This window comes from Marmota flaviventris, chromosome 2 (assembly GCF_047511675.1).
Source record: "Marmota flaviventris isolate mMarFla1 chromosome 2, mMarFla1.hap1, whole genome shotgun sequence".
Taxonomy (NCBI): domain Eukaryota; kingdom Metazoa; phylum Chordata; class Mammalia; order Rodentia; family Sciuridae; genus Marmota; species Marmota flaviventris.
Genome location: NC_092499.1, coordinates 76,789,934 through 76,808,261, shown reverse-complemented (window position 1 = coordinate 76,808,261; position 18,328 = coordinate 76,789,934). Strand labels below are relative to the sequence as shown.

Here is an 18,328-nt window from a genome sequence, read left to right as displayed (position 1 = left end):
ATGATGGTTTTCCTTATTGAGAGTTTCACAACTAAGGTGCAGATGGCTTGTTCGAGTCCACTTGCAAATTTCCTGTGCTTCCTGCATCAACCATTATATAACTCTAGGGATGGGGAATTTCTCACAGCCTGTTGGAGAAGCCTTTCACTTCCTTGCCTATTCCTCCTGTTCCTGGATGGCCTACTCCAATTAAAGGGTTGGGAGTGACATGGTAGCAGTGCCTCTGTTTCTCCTGGCAGGCCAGGCTCTTCTAAAGCAGCCACTTGTTATCCTCTCTCCACGATAACCTGAAAAGTACCATGAGTGGGTGGGGAGCGGAATCCTTCAAAACTACTCAGTCTCTTCTAACATTTTTTTCTTGCTGGTTGCATGTGGGTACCTTGGAGGCCCACTCTTGTCTGTTGTAAAAAACCAAATTATTATTATAAGTCACACACATACTATGGCTGCCAAAGAAACTGGTAAGCAATCAATTTTCTCAGTTTGCCAAGGATGAATTGTTATTAATACCACCATGATATATAATTAATGAATGTATTAACAGAACACTTTTTCTTACCTGCCCCCCCAAAAAAGTATGTGTGTGTGTGTGTGTGTGTATCCCCCACTAGCGTTCATTCTTGCTACCCTCAATGTAGTAGTTGAAGTAAGTTTGAAAAAGACATTAGCAAAGTACTGTTAAAAGATTTATTGCAGTAATACAATAAAAGTTTAGAAAACATTTGTATGACTCAAACTGGTTTGGAAGTTGCAGAGCAACGGGAAATTCCTGCAACATGACACTGAGAGAAGATTCTTAGACACTAGTTCTTTGAACAACATGCCACCGAATGTTTTCCCAAATTACACACAAGTACTTAAGTGAGTCCTGTCTACCATACCCAGTGGTGACATACTGTTTCCCCCTTAATTTACAGAAGTGCAAAACTTTAAGTTTTATTCCATTACCTAAACATGTCTTTTGCAAGACCATTTAAAGCAGCCTATTTGGTGCCTGTGGGTTTTTAGTAGTATTACCTTGTTTCAATAAATCATTTTAAAATGGAAACATGACCAAATTCTATGGCTTTTTGTTTAAAAAAAAAATACCAGCTTTTTAATAAAGTTGTTTATATATATGATTCTGGCACCTACATGAAAGACTTTAATGAGCAGCAAAAAGAGTAGAAAAAAGTGGTTGAAATGTGTATTTAAGAATATTTACAGGATGGATCCAGTGCAAAATAATGTAACCCCAAATATTTCAGCAGTGTAAGCCAGTTTGTTGGTGTTCAAAACCTTTAAAGGGTTTGATCATTTCACCCAACATAAAGTGCCTCTAGTTGATACTAACAAAATATATCTTATCAATCAATCCCCAGATTTCTCACATCCTTGTTTTGTTCAATTACTCTAGACATGAATTTGTAATCTCTGAATTCTATTCTTTAGCTTCATCTCATTCATGGTTTGTAAATTCATTTGGTATTTGTTCATTCTACCATATCCACTCTATGAATACCAGAACTGGATGGTAAAATACAAGCCCAAGAATCACAAAACTGAGTACTTAAAACAAAGAGACCAGCTGTATAAGAACCCACAAGATGAAAAAAACTGTTTCCTCACAAGTGGAAAATTCTTAGAGCCAGGGAACTTGGGACTCCTAAACAGGAGTAAACTCCCTTCTGCAATTCTACCCAAAACTCCACCAAACACCAAATATACCAATAGCCAAGGCTAGAAGTAGCACCTCGGATTTGGAGTATCAACTATAATAATTATAATGAGAAGCCAGGGCATGGCGAACCCCCCAATGATTTATGTGAGGTACTATCATGCTAATCACACTAAGATATGGTATGGTAATAATGTCTAGTAGAAATTTGATAAGGATTCTTTTGTAGTTACATAAGATTATTTTTTGCAGTTATTAAAAATAAACTACTTACATATTTGTACATAATGCCTCTTTCATTATAGTTTTCTGTAAGATTGTCACTAGGAGAATGACAAAACACATTAGCTGGAAATGATCTCTTGGTGAGGGTAAGTTCTTTATTGAGCTTTCCCCAGGGTAGAGAAGAGCAGCACCAGCTACAAGGATGTGCTCTGCATTCTGGGCAAAGGCAGCACTTTCGGAGCCACACACACCTTGGAAACAAGCAGAATGGTTTTCCCTGGAAACCTGTGGTGCCATCTACTAAATCCCTCCGAAACAAACTGCGAGAATAACAAAAGACCTCTTAACTAAGCGGCTTTTAACCTGTGCCTAGATAGGCAGTAAGCTCACACGCAGGAATGAATGGCCTTAATGACTTATTTTCGATCACAGAAAATAAGTTCCATGTAAGAATGAACATAGCGTGGATGGCAGGAATTCAATAACCTAGGTAAGAATGAGCTTAATTCCACTCAGACTACAAGAAAATAGTTTAAACTTGTTCTAAGACATTATTGCAGCTAGGATTTCTTCTGTTCATGAATGTGGGTCCTACAGAACAAAAAGACCTTAGTTTCTTTGGTATGGAGGGAAAGGAAAGCAGGAATGTGAAAAGCTACAATGGAGCAGCACAAATTAAATAAACTACTCCTTTCCCTCAAAAAACCACCCCCTCCCAAACAAGAACCAAAATCCTTGATCTAAAAGCCAAAGATGACCAAGTTACAAAGAAAATATTTCTAATTGCCTACAGATTCTCCGCACAAAAATTGATGGCAGAAAAACTCAGTTTTTCTTTCAAGTCCTCGTGAGGAACCAATTCCTTATGGTTCGACCTACCTTTAGAAAGTAGTGTCAGGCAAAGTCTTAGCATCACTAGGACCAGCTCACTGACCAGGCCTGCGAGGCCTGGGACCAGATGGTACCCAGAAAAACGACTTCAACAAACACCACCAACCACGTGCACAGGTCTGCACAGAAGAACCTTTGTGCCCTCTTCTACATCATAAGCATGTCAGTCACCATCACAGCTACCTCACAAGCAGAAATGCTCCTCTCCCTGCTTAAAACAATGGTTTAACTTACTTTTGTTCCAGGCACTATCTTAACTAAACAGGATTCCCTAGAGTGCAGTGGGAGAGCTTTTGTGGTACAAATCTGGCATGTTTGAGTCCATACTTATTAACGGTGTCCGGTATAAGCTTTGAACCAGGAAGTCACAGAGGCCGCAGCAGAGGAGATCATCCCGCCAGCACTGCTGCTTGCAATGGGTGGGGACACCTGGGTACTCTGGCTCTGGGAGACTTCCACAGGCTGGGAAGGGATATCACAGAACCGGGGGCTTGGCAAGTTCTCCCAGTCTGTGCCCAGATCAGTTTCCTCGTCACTTATGTGCTCATCTCCACTCTCATCTGATTCTCCAGCGACTCCAGGATCCACAAATTCCATGGACTCCTCAAGGTCTGCTCGCACTTCAAAAGGTCCCGACCTATGTGCACACAGTAAGGGACTACTTTTAGACAATCACCATTTCCAGGAGATTAGATGCGGTCTTCCCTAAGACCCTACCCAACAGGACCAAGGGACCCAGAGCCCATCACCACACAGTTTCTTAAGTTGACACAGCACTCACAGCTGATCTATAACTGTTTTTTGTTTTATTGGTACCAGGAATTGAACCCAGGTGTGCTTAACCACTGAGCCACATCCCCAGCCCTTTTTTATACTTTATTTAGGGACAGGGTTTCAATAAGTTGCTGAGGCTATACAACTGTTTTCTTTACCCAAATGCCGACTGCCGTTATTATTTTATTATAATAAAATCATAATACCCCACTTTTTTTATGTATTTATGTATTTCCTGGTTAGAAAGAAAACCCATCCATAGACACAGCCCATGCTGGGGGTCCAAACTATGGCTTCCAATTTTTAATAAGTGCACTATGCATGGATGATACAATTCCGACAAAAATGGTCACTTGATGCATACTCTGGTATATTATTTAGTGGTATACAAAGGAAACTATACAGATAGTCCCTGCCTTATGGAAGCCCCAAATTATAAAATCTCTTAAGACTCAAAAAAGCTAAGTGGTGTAGTTGTCTACAGGTCAGCAGCTTCTCTGGATTATGGTCACGCTCCTGCACACACATGAAAATATTGATTCATGATTTTCCAAAGACATGTTTGTTACACAGAACGACAAAAACTATCTAGAACATATTCATCTGCAGTGAGGCCTGCTTCTATACGGCATTTCAGGAGAAAACTATTTCCCAAAGGACCCTACCTTTCCTTAGGGCTCATCCTGCCCAGCTCCTTGGTGCCACACAGTGGGATGGACCTTTCTGCTTTTTGCCTCCCTTCAAATGTCTGTCAGTTTGTGCTTTGGGGGCACTGGGCAGCCACCCCGTCCCATGATCCCTGGAGTCCACGGAAGAGCAGAACTGAGTCCCTCCAGTATCCCCTATCTTCCTACTATTGCCAATAAGCACAGGAGGCCTCAGTTCACTTAAGAGTTTTACTGATAATTACTTAGGGGGAAAATAATAGATTAACAAAAACAACCAATGAGAAATATCCAGCCATATTTTGTCTGTGGTCCAAAATTCTTTCCAGTCTGGAATGAAAAAAGGGCTAGAGGTCTGTCTCCTGTGTATTGCACTAAAGCTACACCTTCTGGCTTACTTTCTCCAGGGTCCACACCTCTTATTCTTCTAAGACAACTTTGCTTCCCAGCTGGAATAGAGCAGCAACAGCTAACATTGATATTTCAGGTAATGTTTTTAGGACAACTATTCATTAAATAGATATACCTGTAGGGTTTTTCTTCTTGGTCTCCTGTGAGCAACCTATAAAGAGCTCTTCAACGCAAGCTTTCTAGGTTTTCACCTGCCTGGAAGTCATTTTGCAAGGGCTGGAGGGGGTGACCAGAGGGAGGTTTCTTAAAACTTTCCCTGGCTGGGCATGGTGGTGCATACCTATAAACCCAGCAACTTGGGAGGCTGGGGAAGGAGGATCACAACTTTGGGGCCAGACCCAGCAACTCATTGAGACTCTGTCTCTGAATAAAATACAAAAGAGGGCTGAGGATATGGCTCAGTGGACAAGTGTCCCTGAGTTCAATCACCCACCCCCCGCCGCCAAATAAAAAAATAAATGAATGAATGAAAAAAGCCATGGTGGGGATGTGGTTAAATGCCAGAGTTCAATCCCTGGTATTAAAAAAAACATCTTTCCCTCACTAAATGAGCACTGACGCTGGTACTTTAGCTCTGCAGATCTGTTTCCTTAAGGTTCTCCTTACACTCAAAACTCTTCTCCCTTCCCTTTTTCTTTGGTAAGCTATTCTCCTAAGCTCTACTCCCAAATATGCCATTGCTTGCCCAATCTCTCAGTCGGAGGGTAACTAATGACTCAGACTCATCTTCTTAGGTATCTGAGCCAGTCAACCTATCTCAAAGCAGGTCAGTTAGGACTTCTCCCCTCCTCTACATTCTCGAAGGTCCACTCTAGCTCAGGGCCCTACCCAATGACCTCCTATCTGCCTCATTCTGGAGAGCTACCTCCTCATGGCATCTGCCTACTAAAAATGTTCACATTTTGAACACCTTCTTGGGCTCCCCTACCCCCCTAGACACTAGACCTTGCCATCCCTAGGCAGGAGCCAAAATTAACACTCTCCCATATCCTCTTCCTTCTAACTTTGGAGGCTCAGCCTGTTCTCTCTTCTTCCTTGATGCTACTTTATCTACTCCTGAAGTCCTCTCAGCCTAGGATTGCCACTGTCCCTAGATACCCTTTCACGGGTCCCAGGAGCCAGGCAAAAGTGACACAGGAGGAAAGGGCCCTTCTTCCAGGCAGAGTCTTTCCTGGGGGAGTCTAACTAGACTCCAGTTCTCTGCCTGGAATCCCCCAGGGCAGAGTCTTCTTGGCTTGGAGCAAGTGCTCCAAGAAGTACTTAAAATGATAAACAAATGGAAGATCCCTAAAGCAGCCAGTTTGGAATAATTTTGGTTCTCAGGAACCTATGTTCCTGAGAAGCCACAGGAGGAGGACAGAGCCCTTGCCTGCTTCTCTGCATTATTTCTATGGCCTGACATCCCCTGAGCTGGAGGAGAACCAAGCAGTGAAAGAATGCATTCTTCTTTCCTTAATGTCTTATGAAATAAAGATTATAGAATTGTTTAATTTGTAGTTTAGCCGAATAATTACTATGATTTTATTCAAGACCCTGAAGCCAGACTATTCATTTTATTATGATGCTGTTGTAGGGAGTTTTTCTATCAAGTAAGGTAACAAACTGACCTTTTTGGCTTTCTAAAAGTCTCCTAAGCAAAACATCTTATTTGAAAATGATGTGTTAATGTAAGCACCACCATAATAAAGATGAGATCAGGGAAGATCCATTAACTGACACTTAAGTCCAGGGGGAAATTCTGGCAAGAAGTGTTTCCCCCACAGAATGCTTATTAGCTGCAAGGAAGGAAAAACATAGAAGTACACAGTGGGGAACTGGAAAGCATCTTGACTGGGCATCGAGTGAGTATCCCCTGCCAGGAGCAGGTGGATGCTGCCTCCTGATGCGATGTCCTGAAGGAGACACCCACTCAGGCAGAATGGCAGCCTGAAAGTTCTATTAAAAAGGGGTGGGGGACTCTGTTTAACTATAGGTGAATCTGGGTAAACAGCATATGAGTCTTTGCTATTTTTGTTTTTGCAAATTTTGCAAGTTTGAATTCATTCTAAGACAACTATAATTCTTGATTCAGAAGAGGATCCTTGGTTCTGCCAAGTGCATGGAAACAGGAAGTCCCAACCAGGCTCTGTCCACATTCCTGTAGGTCTTCATTCCGACTGGGAACTTCAGTAGCTCTATCCTGACCATGGGTTCAGACTGTGAACTCAGATGCGACCGTCAGCCAGATGTGTGTCCTTTTGCAGGGCATAGCCCTCTAAATGGAAGAGGTGACTGAAAGGTAAGCCTATAGGAAACTTTGGACCCTCCAAAGTAACCATGGGTGGGAGTATGCCTGCCTGCTTCCTAACAGTTCCCATGTTGAATATCATTAGTTCTTTCCATCTTCTCAAATGATGGTTGAAATATGGAAACATATTTTGAATTTGCATTTATTTTTTGCAGTACTGGTTATTGAACTTAGAGTTGTTCTATACACTGAGTTACAGCCCCAGCCCTTTTTAAAATTTTGAGATAGGGTCTTGTAAATTGCCCAGGCTGGCTTCCAACCTGTGATTTTCCTTGCTCAGCCTCCTAAATTACAGAGTTTACAGGCATGCGCCACCGTGCATCACTAGCATTTCTTTATTCTTGATTAAGGCTGAAAATTTTTTTTGTTACATCTCTCTTGTGTAACCCTTTGAATTCTTTGTCTATTTTTCCTATTTGGTTGTTTATCTTTCTTTCATTGGTCTGTAATCTAGATTTAATCTGCTGCCTATTACACAGGTTGCAAGTGTAAAAGACACTGGTCTTTTAACTTTGTTAATGATATCTCTTTTACTAAACCTTTACTTTTTATATATATATATATATATATATATATATATATATATATATATATATATATTTTTTTTTTTTTTTTTAAACCTTTACTTTTTAGTGAACATTTAGTCAAACTCCTTTCCTTTACATTTTGGGTTTTGTGGCTTGCTTGTGAATTCTCTCCCCACCCTATGATTATGGAACATTGTCCTTTCTAGTTTTTTTTTTTTTTTTTAAATAACATCTTTTATATCATCTGGAATTTATTTCTGTATATGGAATGTGGTATGAATCCAATTTCTTCCCCAGTTGAATACCAACTGACCCAATACTATATCTGATTCAACTTGCCACCCCTATTTTATATATATTACACATATATAAAGATCTGTTTGGAGACTCTTCATTCTAACTGCTATACCCTTTTGCATGCTAACACCACCTTGTTTTGATTAGCTTTATATTATGTTTTCAAAGGGGCCAAGCCCATCCCTTTGAATTTTTTTCCCCAAATTTCCTTGCAGAGTATGATTCCAGCTGAACTTTAGAATGAGCTTGTCAAACTCCATGAAATATCTGTTGAAATGCTGATCAGTTTTCCTTTTGGGAAGAAGTGGCATTTCTGCAATTCTGAGCCTTTCTATCCCAGAAAAAAAATCATAAGGGATATCACTACCTCAGCCCTTCTTTTGTTCAGTCCCACTCCTCATACTGCCTAGCGGGCAGTCAGGAAACACACTGAGTAAAAAGTTATTCATTTTCTTTAAACACATGCTCAAGGGCTGGGGATGTGGCTCAAGCCACATGCTTGCATGTGGCCTGGGTTCAATCCTCAGCACCACATACAAAGGTGTTGTGTCTGCCGAAATCTAAAAAATAAATATTAAAAAAATTCTATCTCTCTCCCTCCCTCTCTCTCTCTTTCTAAAATAAATAAATAAATAAAAAATAAACACATGCTCAACTTACAATGGAGCCATACCCCAATAAACCAATAAGTTAAAAATCCTGAGTTAAAAATGCATTTAATATACCTAATCTACTAAACATCATAGCTTAGTCTAGCCTATATTAAACACTCAGAGCACTTATATTAGCCTACAATTGTGCAAAATCATCTACCACAAATCCTATTTTTCTTTGAGCTGTCTTTCAAAAGTGTGAATACATTAGCCATAGCCCATCTCAGCAGAAATGTATACTGCTAGAGCAAGGAAAAAAGGGTATGAACCTAGAGCAGGGGTAGCAAAGATGAGCCTCATCTAATTCAAGCTTTTCCAGGCTGAGAGACTTGGTCCTTGGAAAGCACAAGGTGGGCCTATCCCAGGAATATTTGGGTTCTTCTACTGCATTTTAGGTGATACATATGTTTGATGCTAATTTTCTCTGAATAACGAGTGCAAGAGGACCATAAAAGTTCAAAGATGATAGCTATTGTTTCATTCAGTGAAGAACTATACACTTTTTGTCTTTTTTGGAAGATTGGGAACTGGAGAACAGGGAGTACTCTGCCAGTTCACATGATACCTCTACTTCAATGTAGTCACAAAAACATACCTGAAGAAAAGCAACACACACTCTTCTTACCTGCCCAGGTGTTCCGAGTTTGAACTGACCAGGTACATTAAATTCCTGAGGGTATGCAGTGGTTGTAACTGATCTAAATTTACATGCTAGAAAAAGCAAAGAGTTGGTTAATATTTTCAACTATGCAACAAATTTTTAAAAATTTAATTTATAGCATATTTTCCATACCTGAGAAAAACAAAGGTAAAGGATATTTGTATTGAGTTTCTTCACTGCTCGAGTAAATTTCTGTTTGCTGAGATTTTCTCCACAAAACTCACTGTTAAAAAAAAAATTTGTAAATTATTTTTCTGAGGAAATTCTATGTTCAAGTGTTCATTTTGAAGAGTTCAATATAACACATACTGTGTCCTTTGCCTCTTTAGTAAATTGCCATTAACAGAAACTTTCTAAGAATAAAGTACTGTCCTCGTAGATAGCAATTTCTCTACATCCACACAAAATTACAAATGTGTGGACCCTTTGATCAAGTAATTCTATTTCAGGAATTCATTCTATGCAAATACTTGCACACTCAGGAAATGGCAAAAGTACGAGATTATTCCTTGAAGCATTATTTAACAGGGGACTGGTAGGACCTTGGTATATGCAGAGAAGGGAAAACTTGGCAACTGCCAACTTATGCAGAACGACAGCCCAAAGCTTACAATAGCTCCCTGCTGCCCTCTGCTTCCATTGCTCTTAACACTCGTGCCTCCCAGGGCTTTGCACCTGCCATCTCTACCTCAGCATTTTTCCTTAGGGGTCCCCATGGCATGTTCCTTTCCTCCCTTACACTCACATGTGCCAACATCCCTGCCCACTCGAATGCAGAAAGCCCTTCCCTGCGGCCACATCCCCTCTCTCATCCTGTTTCATTGTTCTCCACAGCATGTATCACCACCTCACACAATGTTTTTTATTGATGCCATTCATTAAAATGTAAGCTCCAAGAGGGTAGGGACTGTTTTTGTCTTCAAGGTACTCCAGTGCCCAGTGTCTGCACACAATAGGTGTTCAATAATTATGTGTTACATAAATAAAAACATATAAATGCAAAACACTTTGGCATGCTATCTTTGTGTTTATGGAGAGATAGTAATAAGAAGTTTACATCTGCTTGAAATGAAATATGAGGGCAATTACCTGGAGGATGGGAGGAAGATGTTAAAGGGAACTGGGTAAACTGTATCTTAAAATACTTAAAATTTTAAATTTTTTCTTTTCTTAAAAAGAAATACAAAATCAAAAACTCCCAACTTTTACAATTTATCCATCTCTTATATATACATATATATGAGGATCTCAGCATATCTTGTGAATATCCTGATTTTTCCTTTTGTTATTTTTTCAAGTGGAACAATTCTCTGTGGTCTTCTCAGACTTCATGTGCCGTTGTCAAACAAATTTGTATACAGATTTTTTTTTTTTTAATATTTATTTTTTAGTTTTTGGCGGACATAACATCTTTGTTTGTATGTGGTGCTGAGGATCGAACCCGGGCCGCACGCATGCCAGGCAAGCGCGCTACCGCTTGAGCCACATCCCCAGCCCTGAATACAGATTTTTAAATTAATCAGAAACTCTAGAGAGCCACAGTAAGGATAAGATCACCACCTTCAATTACTTGCCTGTTGCACAGCTTCTTAGGAAGATTGACATCAAGTATATGAGACAAAATGTTGACCAGCTGTGTGGCGTAACACAAGGCAGCACTAATGGTGTGTGCAGGGTTATTATGCTCCATGTCTAAAGGACAAAAGCAAGACTTATTTATACAACAACTTTAACCTCAATAAAAATATTCAATGGTCGAGATTTTATGATCTGTAATTTTACCATCACATCACTGTTAACTTTTTACTTCCTACTCCATGGCCAGACATAAATGGTTCATTTTTATTGTTTGTTTGCTGAATGAAATGCAACATAAGCAAATGAGTATAACAGGCCAGACATAAATAAAATTAAAGTCTAATTTGCTTGGACATGATAATTTTGTTATCACCCAAACAATTCCAACTTAAATGTCACCCCAGAGAGGCCTTTCCTTTATATGTACCCCCATGCTGTTGGCTCCTGATGGCACCCTCTCAGTGTACGGTGCCACTGACCATTCATGTATGCTTGAGTACCTAAATGAATTCTAGCTGGTGAAAAAAACCATTTCCTGTCTCCCCAGAGAAAGGCAAAGGGCAGCCACCTTTTATCACTAGTAATTGGCACCGTGCATGACATAGCCCTTCCTCACTAAATGAGCTGAATGAATAAATGAACAATTCTCCACCAGATATAAGGTGCAGGAATTTTCTAACTATTAGGAATATTTCAATTTCCATTTAGGACTACTAAAACAAACATGGTACAAAGTGATAAACTAAAAATGAAACTTAATAGACTAAATACACTTCTTAAAAATAAGGTTTTTTATATAAATCAAGCAACATTAACCCCCAAAAGTGAAATATTTAAAAACAGACACGCTTTCAAACTAAATAAACAAAATGTGGTTTAGCCATACAATGGATTATTTTGCCATAAAAAAGCAGTGGAGTACTGATATATACCTTAATGTGAACCTTAAGACAGGGAAGGTAAGAGAAAGCAGTGGACACAAAGGCCATACATTCTGATTCTGTTTATGAGCTGTCCTGCACAGGCTGTCTATAGGTAGAAAGTAAATTAGTGGTGGCCTAGAGTTGGGGGGAGGAGGAGGGGGAGTGATACCTTCATGCCATGGAGTGAGTTTGGGGTAACGGAAATGTTTTAAGATCTAAACAGAGATGCTAGTGCCACAATGGTGTGTGTACTAAATGCCACTGAATTGTTCACTTTAAAATTATGTAAATTTTACACCAATTAAGATACACACAAATTTTCAAAGATATTTCGTTTCTCACCGGGCCCCTGTGTTGTTTTCTTCTCTTCCACCCAATTATAGTAGGCAGAGTAGTCCCCATTGTTAGGAAGGCTAATCCATGGCCCTGTAATGCTAATGCTGGTGTCGCCATTGTGGTCATCACAGACCCATCTTCCAGAGAGGTAAGTTGTCCTCCGGGCTTCGGCAAGTTTGCTGACAGTGCTGGAGGTCATGGCACTGTCGCTCTCGGAAGACACATCTGCAGGATCTCTGAAAATCAGGAGACATATGGATTTCAAGAGATAGGGTTTCTGAGGGCAGGCAATACACTTGCCACACAAAGCAGAATACTGAAGAGTTGCCTGTAAGCACAGGACTTCAACTGAAATACAGGCAAGTATTTACCATCAGAGAAGATGATCAAAGTGGCACAGAAGGTCACACAATGTGAGGAAGATGGCACTGTGAGCTAGGGTCCGACATTCAGTTCTCAAAGTATGTGGCTCCAACACCCCTTCCCATGCTTACAAACTTTTAGGATCTCAAATAAATTTTGCTTATCTGGGTTGGAATACAGATACTTAATTGTATTTGACATTAAAAATGAGTAAAGTTCTAAGTTAGTTCATTAAAAAGTAGTAAACCCAGTGACAACAAAGCTGACACACACACTGGGAAATACTAAATGCTCAATAAATACTTGCTGGATTAATGTTTGCTTGAGCACCTAAATGAATTATAGCTGGGGAAAAAAACCATTAGATGTTAGCAGTTTTATGTAAAAAAAATCTTTTTCAAAACAAAAAATTAGTAAAGTTATATTGTTTCTTTTTTCTTTGTGTGGTGCTAGGGATTGAATCCATGGCCTTGTGCATGCAAGGCAAACACTCTACCAATGGAGCTATATCCGCAGTCCTATCTCACCCTTTTGAAAAATCTCTTTTAATATTCAAGACTTTCTGTTGTTCTTTCAAGTAAAAATAGTATCCCAAGAAAGAAGCAACTCACTCAAGTGCTTTCCCCTGAGCCAACTCTTAGTTCCTCAGTATGCAGCTAGAGTGCTTTATGCACACTTCCCATTTCATCCTACTGGACTTAAAAAGATGTGCACTAAAAGGTCAAGATATGATAACATTAATAATTTTCACTGTTGCACTGAAAACATTAGGTAAAACTACCTGTTTTTAATAACTGCAAGTATACAGTAGACTATAATGACTATTACTACAGTTTAGTGTTCCTGCCAGAGGTTTCAACTCCCACCATGGCTTTTGAGCCACCAGTGCAAATGCCAACACGGTGAAAAAGGAAAACTTATTAGTATTACTATAAAGGCAGTTTTGACATAGCACAGACTCCCTTCAGCATCTTAGATCTGCAGAGATGCACGTACCATCTTTTAAGAACTGCTAGCTTAAAGTGTGGAACAGAAATCAACCATGAGAAGGACAGCAGGTACAAATGCAAAGAGGGCAAAGAAACAGTGTGCTTTGGGAACAGAGCTGTTTGGACTGGTTGGTGTGTAAGATGCAAAAAGAAAGTGCTAAAAGATAGTGTAGGAAAAGCAATTAGCAGCCTGAGAAGGGCCTCCAGAGCTAACATTCTGTCCTTGTGGCCAGTGGTTCTCAATCTCTTTTCCTTCGGTGTAACATACCACCACCAGGTTAACTCCTGCTGCTATCACAGATGAGACTAGGGGCTGGGATACTGTGGCCAGTTCTAAACTATACTTCTAACTCTTTCTACTCCATTCAAAGAAGTATAGAGAAATACAAATGAATGAAAATCGTATTTTATGGATGGATAACTTCAAAATAACCAGCTTAAATATTATAGGTACATTAAATATAATAAACAGTAAAAATATTATACCTACAAAATACACAGTTTAAAAATGATTATAAACCAGCACAGGCACAGAAGAAGAGAAAATTCTTCACCATGTTTTCTCTTCTAGTACACAACACAGTCATGTGTCACTCAGCAAAGGGGATATGTTTTGAGAAATCTATCACTAGGCAATTTCATTACTGTGCAAACATCAAAGAATGTACTTCACAAATTAAGACAGCACAACATCAATAGGTGACATAATCTTATGGGACCACTGTTGGATATGTAATCTGTTGACTGAAGAGTCATTATGTAACATATGACATGTTTTCTTCTTGAGAAAATTTCTATTTTATGGGAAAGTTGCAAGAATTTTAAAGTTTTTCTGTATACACTTTACTCAACTTCCCCAAATTATCAACCCAGGAAAATACAATAATCAAAACTAGGTAATTAACACTGCTACTATACTATGAACTCATCTAACAGATTACTCAACTCTGTAGCTCTGATTAGCCTTTTGATAGCATTTTGTGGGCCCAGGATCCAATACAGGATCACACACTGCATTCAGTTGTTGGTCTCCTAAAATCTGGAACAGGGCCTTAGTCTTTTTTCTATTGTGACATGTTTTAACGTTAATATTGTTGACCCATCAGAACTTCATTTGGCATAAGGTTCTAGTTAGCCAGCTTCTACCTCTCAAAGGCTTAGCCAGCTGTCCTTGTCTCAATTTTTGGACAATCCAACTTCTCCCCACTGATCTAAGTTGCCCTGGTAGAGTTTGCTTCTGAACTTCCTATTCTGCTCTATTTAAAATCTGTGCTTTTATTTTTCTATTTGTTAACTCTTACTAATAACAAATTACCTGGAAGCAAATATCAGACCTCTGGGTTTTTAGGAAGCCAATTATGGCAACAGACCAAAGGCCAGGCTGCAGTACAGGCAAGAAAGGTTGCTTTCACTGCCTGATTCCTCGATGCTGGAGACCGAGGAACCAAAACAGACAGAATATCCTCAACTGGAAATAGCCTGGTGGTCGGCCAGAGCACACAAGAGCCTTCAGTGGTTGTTTCCAAAGCTGCTGATCATCAGCAGCATCTACAGATGTATTCTGAGATGGATTGGGAGGCTGGTGGCGTGCCCTCTGGAACTTTAGTTTTCAAAAGCCCATGGGTGATTCGGATGAAGAACCAGGTGGGGGACCACTGTATTTGTGCATCCCTAATTTCTGAGGATCCCCATGCATTTGTGCCTGAGACTAAAATCACAGCATTCAACTGACAACAGCTAATATAATAAAAGCCAGTTACCAGGAAAAGGTGAAGTCAACATGTGTACCCACCATCTAAGAGAACCAGCACTAGGTGTTTTCCTACATATCAGGTCATGATTTCTCTGCAAAGTAGGGATTTTTCCATCCCTACTTAAATATGTAGGGAAATCAGACTTGGATGATGTTCAAGAACACGCCCCAGAGCGAACATCTAATGGTCTGGCTGGGAATGCAACTGACATGACCCAGCAGGTAGGTCTTAACCAGGAGGGTGAGTCACATATAACCTCTGTGAGAGCACATATGTGGACCATGCCCCTCACCCTGGCTGTCTCCCCAACTTTGCACAGATAAGACTTAAAATTCATTATCAGGAAAACCAATGACCCTAGAATGACACTTAATATATGCTTGAAAAATAATATTTGGAACTTGAAAAACAACATTTGGAGTACCTATTCCTAGAATCAAAAGCCTTGCTTATTGTACCTCATACCAGTCTTTACTTCATCAATTGGAAAAATGACAGAGGTGAGCTCTAATATATGGGATCGCCGAAGACTTGCCAGACGCTCATAATGACTTCTTAAGTCATTGGTTTTTTTTTCCACCAGGTCACCAAGTTTGCGATTATGCCTCTGAATCTTCTCCTTTTTCTCTTGGTGCCGTTGTGCTCGACTATACAGCTTCTGGTTCTTTTCCTTGGTTTTCAGAAGGCCTTCAGAATCTAAAATGTATAAACACCACACAATTATCTCTGCAAACAGTTCCTGTGTGCTGCAGTATCTGTGTGTGCATTAAGTATCTTTCTGAGGACCTCTCAGCCTACCTGTTCAGTTGCAGGTATGAGATTTCCTTCTAATGGTTTTACTCTTCCTTAGATGCATCTCTTTACCATTTCTACTCAATGAGAACGTCTTAAAGATTCAGTCTCATGCAGCAAGTTTATCCCTTTTCATGATCTCTACTGAGCTTTTACAGGTGTTCAAAGGAGTATGTTCAGCCACGGTGCTAAGTCAAGACTTTTGGGGACAGTTTCAAATCTAATATTATAAACCTTCACAGGTGGCAAGAAATCACCATGGTCACCACATATGCAACCAGTGCAGATCCAGAACATAGAGCTGTCCTTTTCATCTCCCTCAAAATGGCAAAACTTTTTTTTTTCCTTTTAGGTATTAGAGATTAAACACAGGAGTGTTTTACCAATGAGCTATATCCTTTTTTATTTTGAGACTGGGACTTATTACATAAGTCTAACTTGTCCAAGCTGGCCTTGAACCTCCTATCTTCTTGTCTTAGACTCCTGAGTCACTGGATTACAAGCATATGCCACTAAACCCAGAAAAATGTGAAAACATTCTATCATCTAATCTTGCATCTTCAAATAAGTAACTGATTGCAGCACAGATAAACTCAACCCTGCAACTGTTATATAATTTAACTTCCTTATCTATGCCAGATATCTGTATTTAACTATATTGTGAAACTCTAAAACTGAAAAATTGTGAAGTGAGTCATCAGGCTTTGAAGTTTATCATCTGTGCCCTTTCTTTCATACCTGTGATAGTCCAACATCACAGGTTAAAAACAAACAGACTATTGGGTGGCATGGTCTTAATTCATGAGCTGAGGCCAAGATCACTTCTGGAATCAACTCCTTCAAAATTTTTCACAAAATTGTGAGAGTATGGCCTAGAAGGTGGGAATAAGACCTCATTTACAGAGCAACAGTTCCCTACCCTGGCAGGCAGCCATACTACTCAAAATGAGGCCCATGGATCTGGGATGGCCTGCAAACTGTTGCCAATCATAGCAAGAGAACAGGCCTTGCTGGTGTACAAGGCCCTGGGTTCCATCCCTAATACCCATGGCAGGCGAGGGAAGTACATAAATTCAGAATAATCATGTAGAATCATTTTTCTTCAACAGGGCAACACAATATTGCCACAACGTTCAAATGTGTGATCATTTTTCTAAGTCTAGGGGGATCCCAGGATTTTCTCTCTATAGTTTAACATAGTCACCAGGTGACTGACAATTTGCTAGAAACATTAACCATTGTCACAGACTGCACTGCTTTAGAACTATGTTTTTTATTTTCCGTGGCGGGTGTTTTTGTTTTGGGGTTTAGGAACCTTCTAAAAAGAGCTGACCAAAGCTTTCAACTTGCTTATCAGAGAAATGTGCATGCTCAGTACATTCTACACTTCACAAATAACTTCACAAACAGATGGCTGGTGGCAAACCCTAGTCTGAACACCATGGGAGGATGGGGTAAAAAGGCGAAATAATGTTAAGTAATGAGTGCCTATGCTGCTATGGAACCCAAAACTTGGAGGAATGCAAGCCAAATGCAGTGGATCACTGGCTGGCTGTAGCTCTGAGCACCACTCGCTCCATGCTGCCCCGCTTCTCTAGCTTGCAACTCCACACAAGTTCTTTATTAGAACGTTTTCAAAGGAAGCTTTTACTCCATGACATGCCACTATAAAATACTTTGATGCTTCTGAAAGCAACAAAGACAAAGGGATTCACGAGGTAGAAGGTGACTCATTCTAAACTTTAAAACATTCATCTTCAAAAATACATGTTTCTTAATGTTTTGAACAACCAATAAAATAAAAAAAAATACATGTTTCTAAGGATGTAGGATTGCTAAAAGTACTCAAATTTTGACAACCACTTAAGAATGAAGTATTCAAATGTAATGTAAAATCTGTAAAGATTAAAATATGTAGGAGATTCACTAAGAGGAAAAAGTCAGTATACTGTGCTTCTGGCATGAGCTAATGATTATTATAAGTGAATACCAAGTTAGACCGAGTTTCCTATTAATTAAGGAATTAAGAAGTATTTGCTCCCATTTGCCTTTTCATTTTGTGATGCTGGGGGTCAAACCAAGAGCAAAGCATGTGCTCTACCACTGAACTACATGCTTGGCCCTTCCTTTTTGTTCTCCTTTCCTTTTTGTGGTACTAGGTATTGAACCCAGGAGCCACTACCACTAAGTTACTAGTAAGCTCCCTAGTTGTTGTTGTTGTTCTTCTTCTTCTTCTTCATTGTTGTCGTTGTCATCATCGTCATCGTCGTCATCATCATCATCATATTATTATTATTATTATATTGGGGATTGAATTCAGAGGTGCTTTTAAAAAAATTGTTTTTTTAGTTGTAGATGGACACGATATCTTTATTTATTTGTATGTGGTGCTGAGGATCGAACCAAGTGCCTCACATGTGCTAGGCAAGAACTCTTATCACTGAGCCACAACCTCAGCCCCAGAGGTGCTTTAACAACTACATCCCTGGCCCTTTTTGTTTATTTTGAGACAGGGTCTCACTAAGTTGCCTAGGGCCTAATTTTC

At 39.7% G+C, this 18,328-nt stretch overlaps 1 protein-coding gene across 1 annotated transcript in view; it reads right to left on the bottom strand.

The window, feature by feature from the left end:
* Nucleotides 1-673: 673 nt before the first annotated feature.
* Nucleotides 674-18,328, bottom strand: part of Atg14 (autophagy related 14) — a 39,737-nt gene continuing 22,082 nt past the window's right edge. Inside the window, exons 5-10 of the mRNA XM_027929714.2 lie at nt 15,450-15,687; nt 11,892-12,121; nt 10,623-10,740; nt 9,181-9,271; nt 9,013-9,098; nt 674-3,410 (exon numbers count right to left, since the gene is read on the bottom strand). Of these exons, the coding sequence (XP_027785515.2) occupies nt 3,104-3,410; nt 9,013-9,098; nt 9,181-9,271; nt 10,623-10,740; nt 11,892-12,121; nt 15,450-15,687 (1,070 nt within the window). The 3' untranslated portion in view covers nt 674-3,103. The remainder of the gene's footprint in view (nt 3,411-9,012; nt 9,099-9,180; nt 9,272-10,622; nt 10,741-11,891; nt 12,122-15,449; nt 15,688-18,328) is intronic.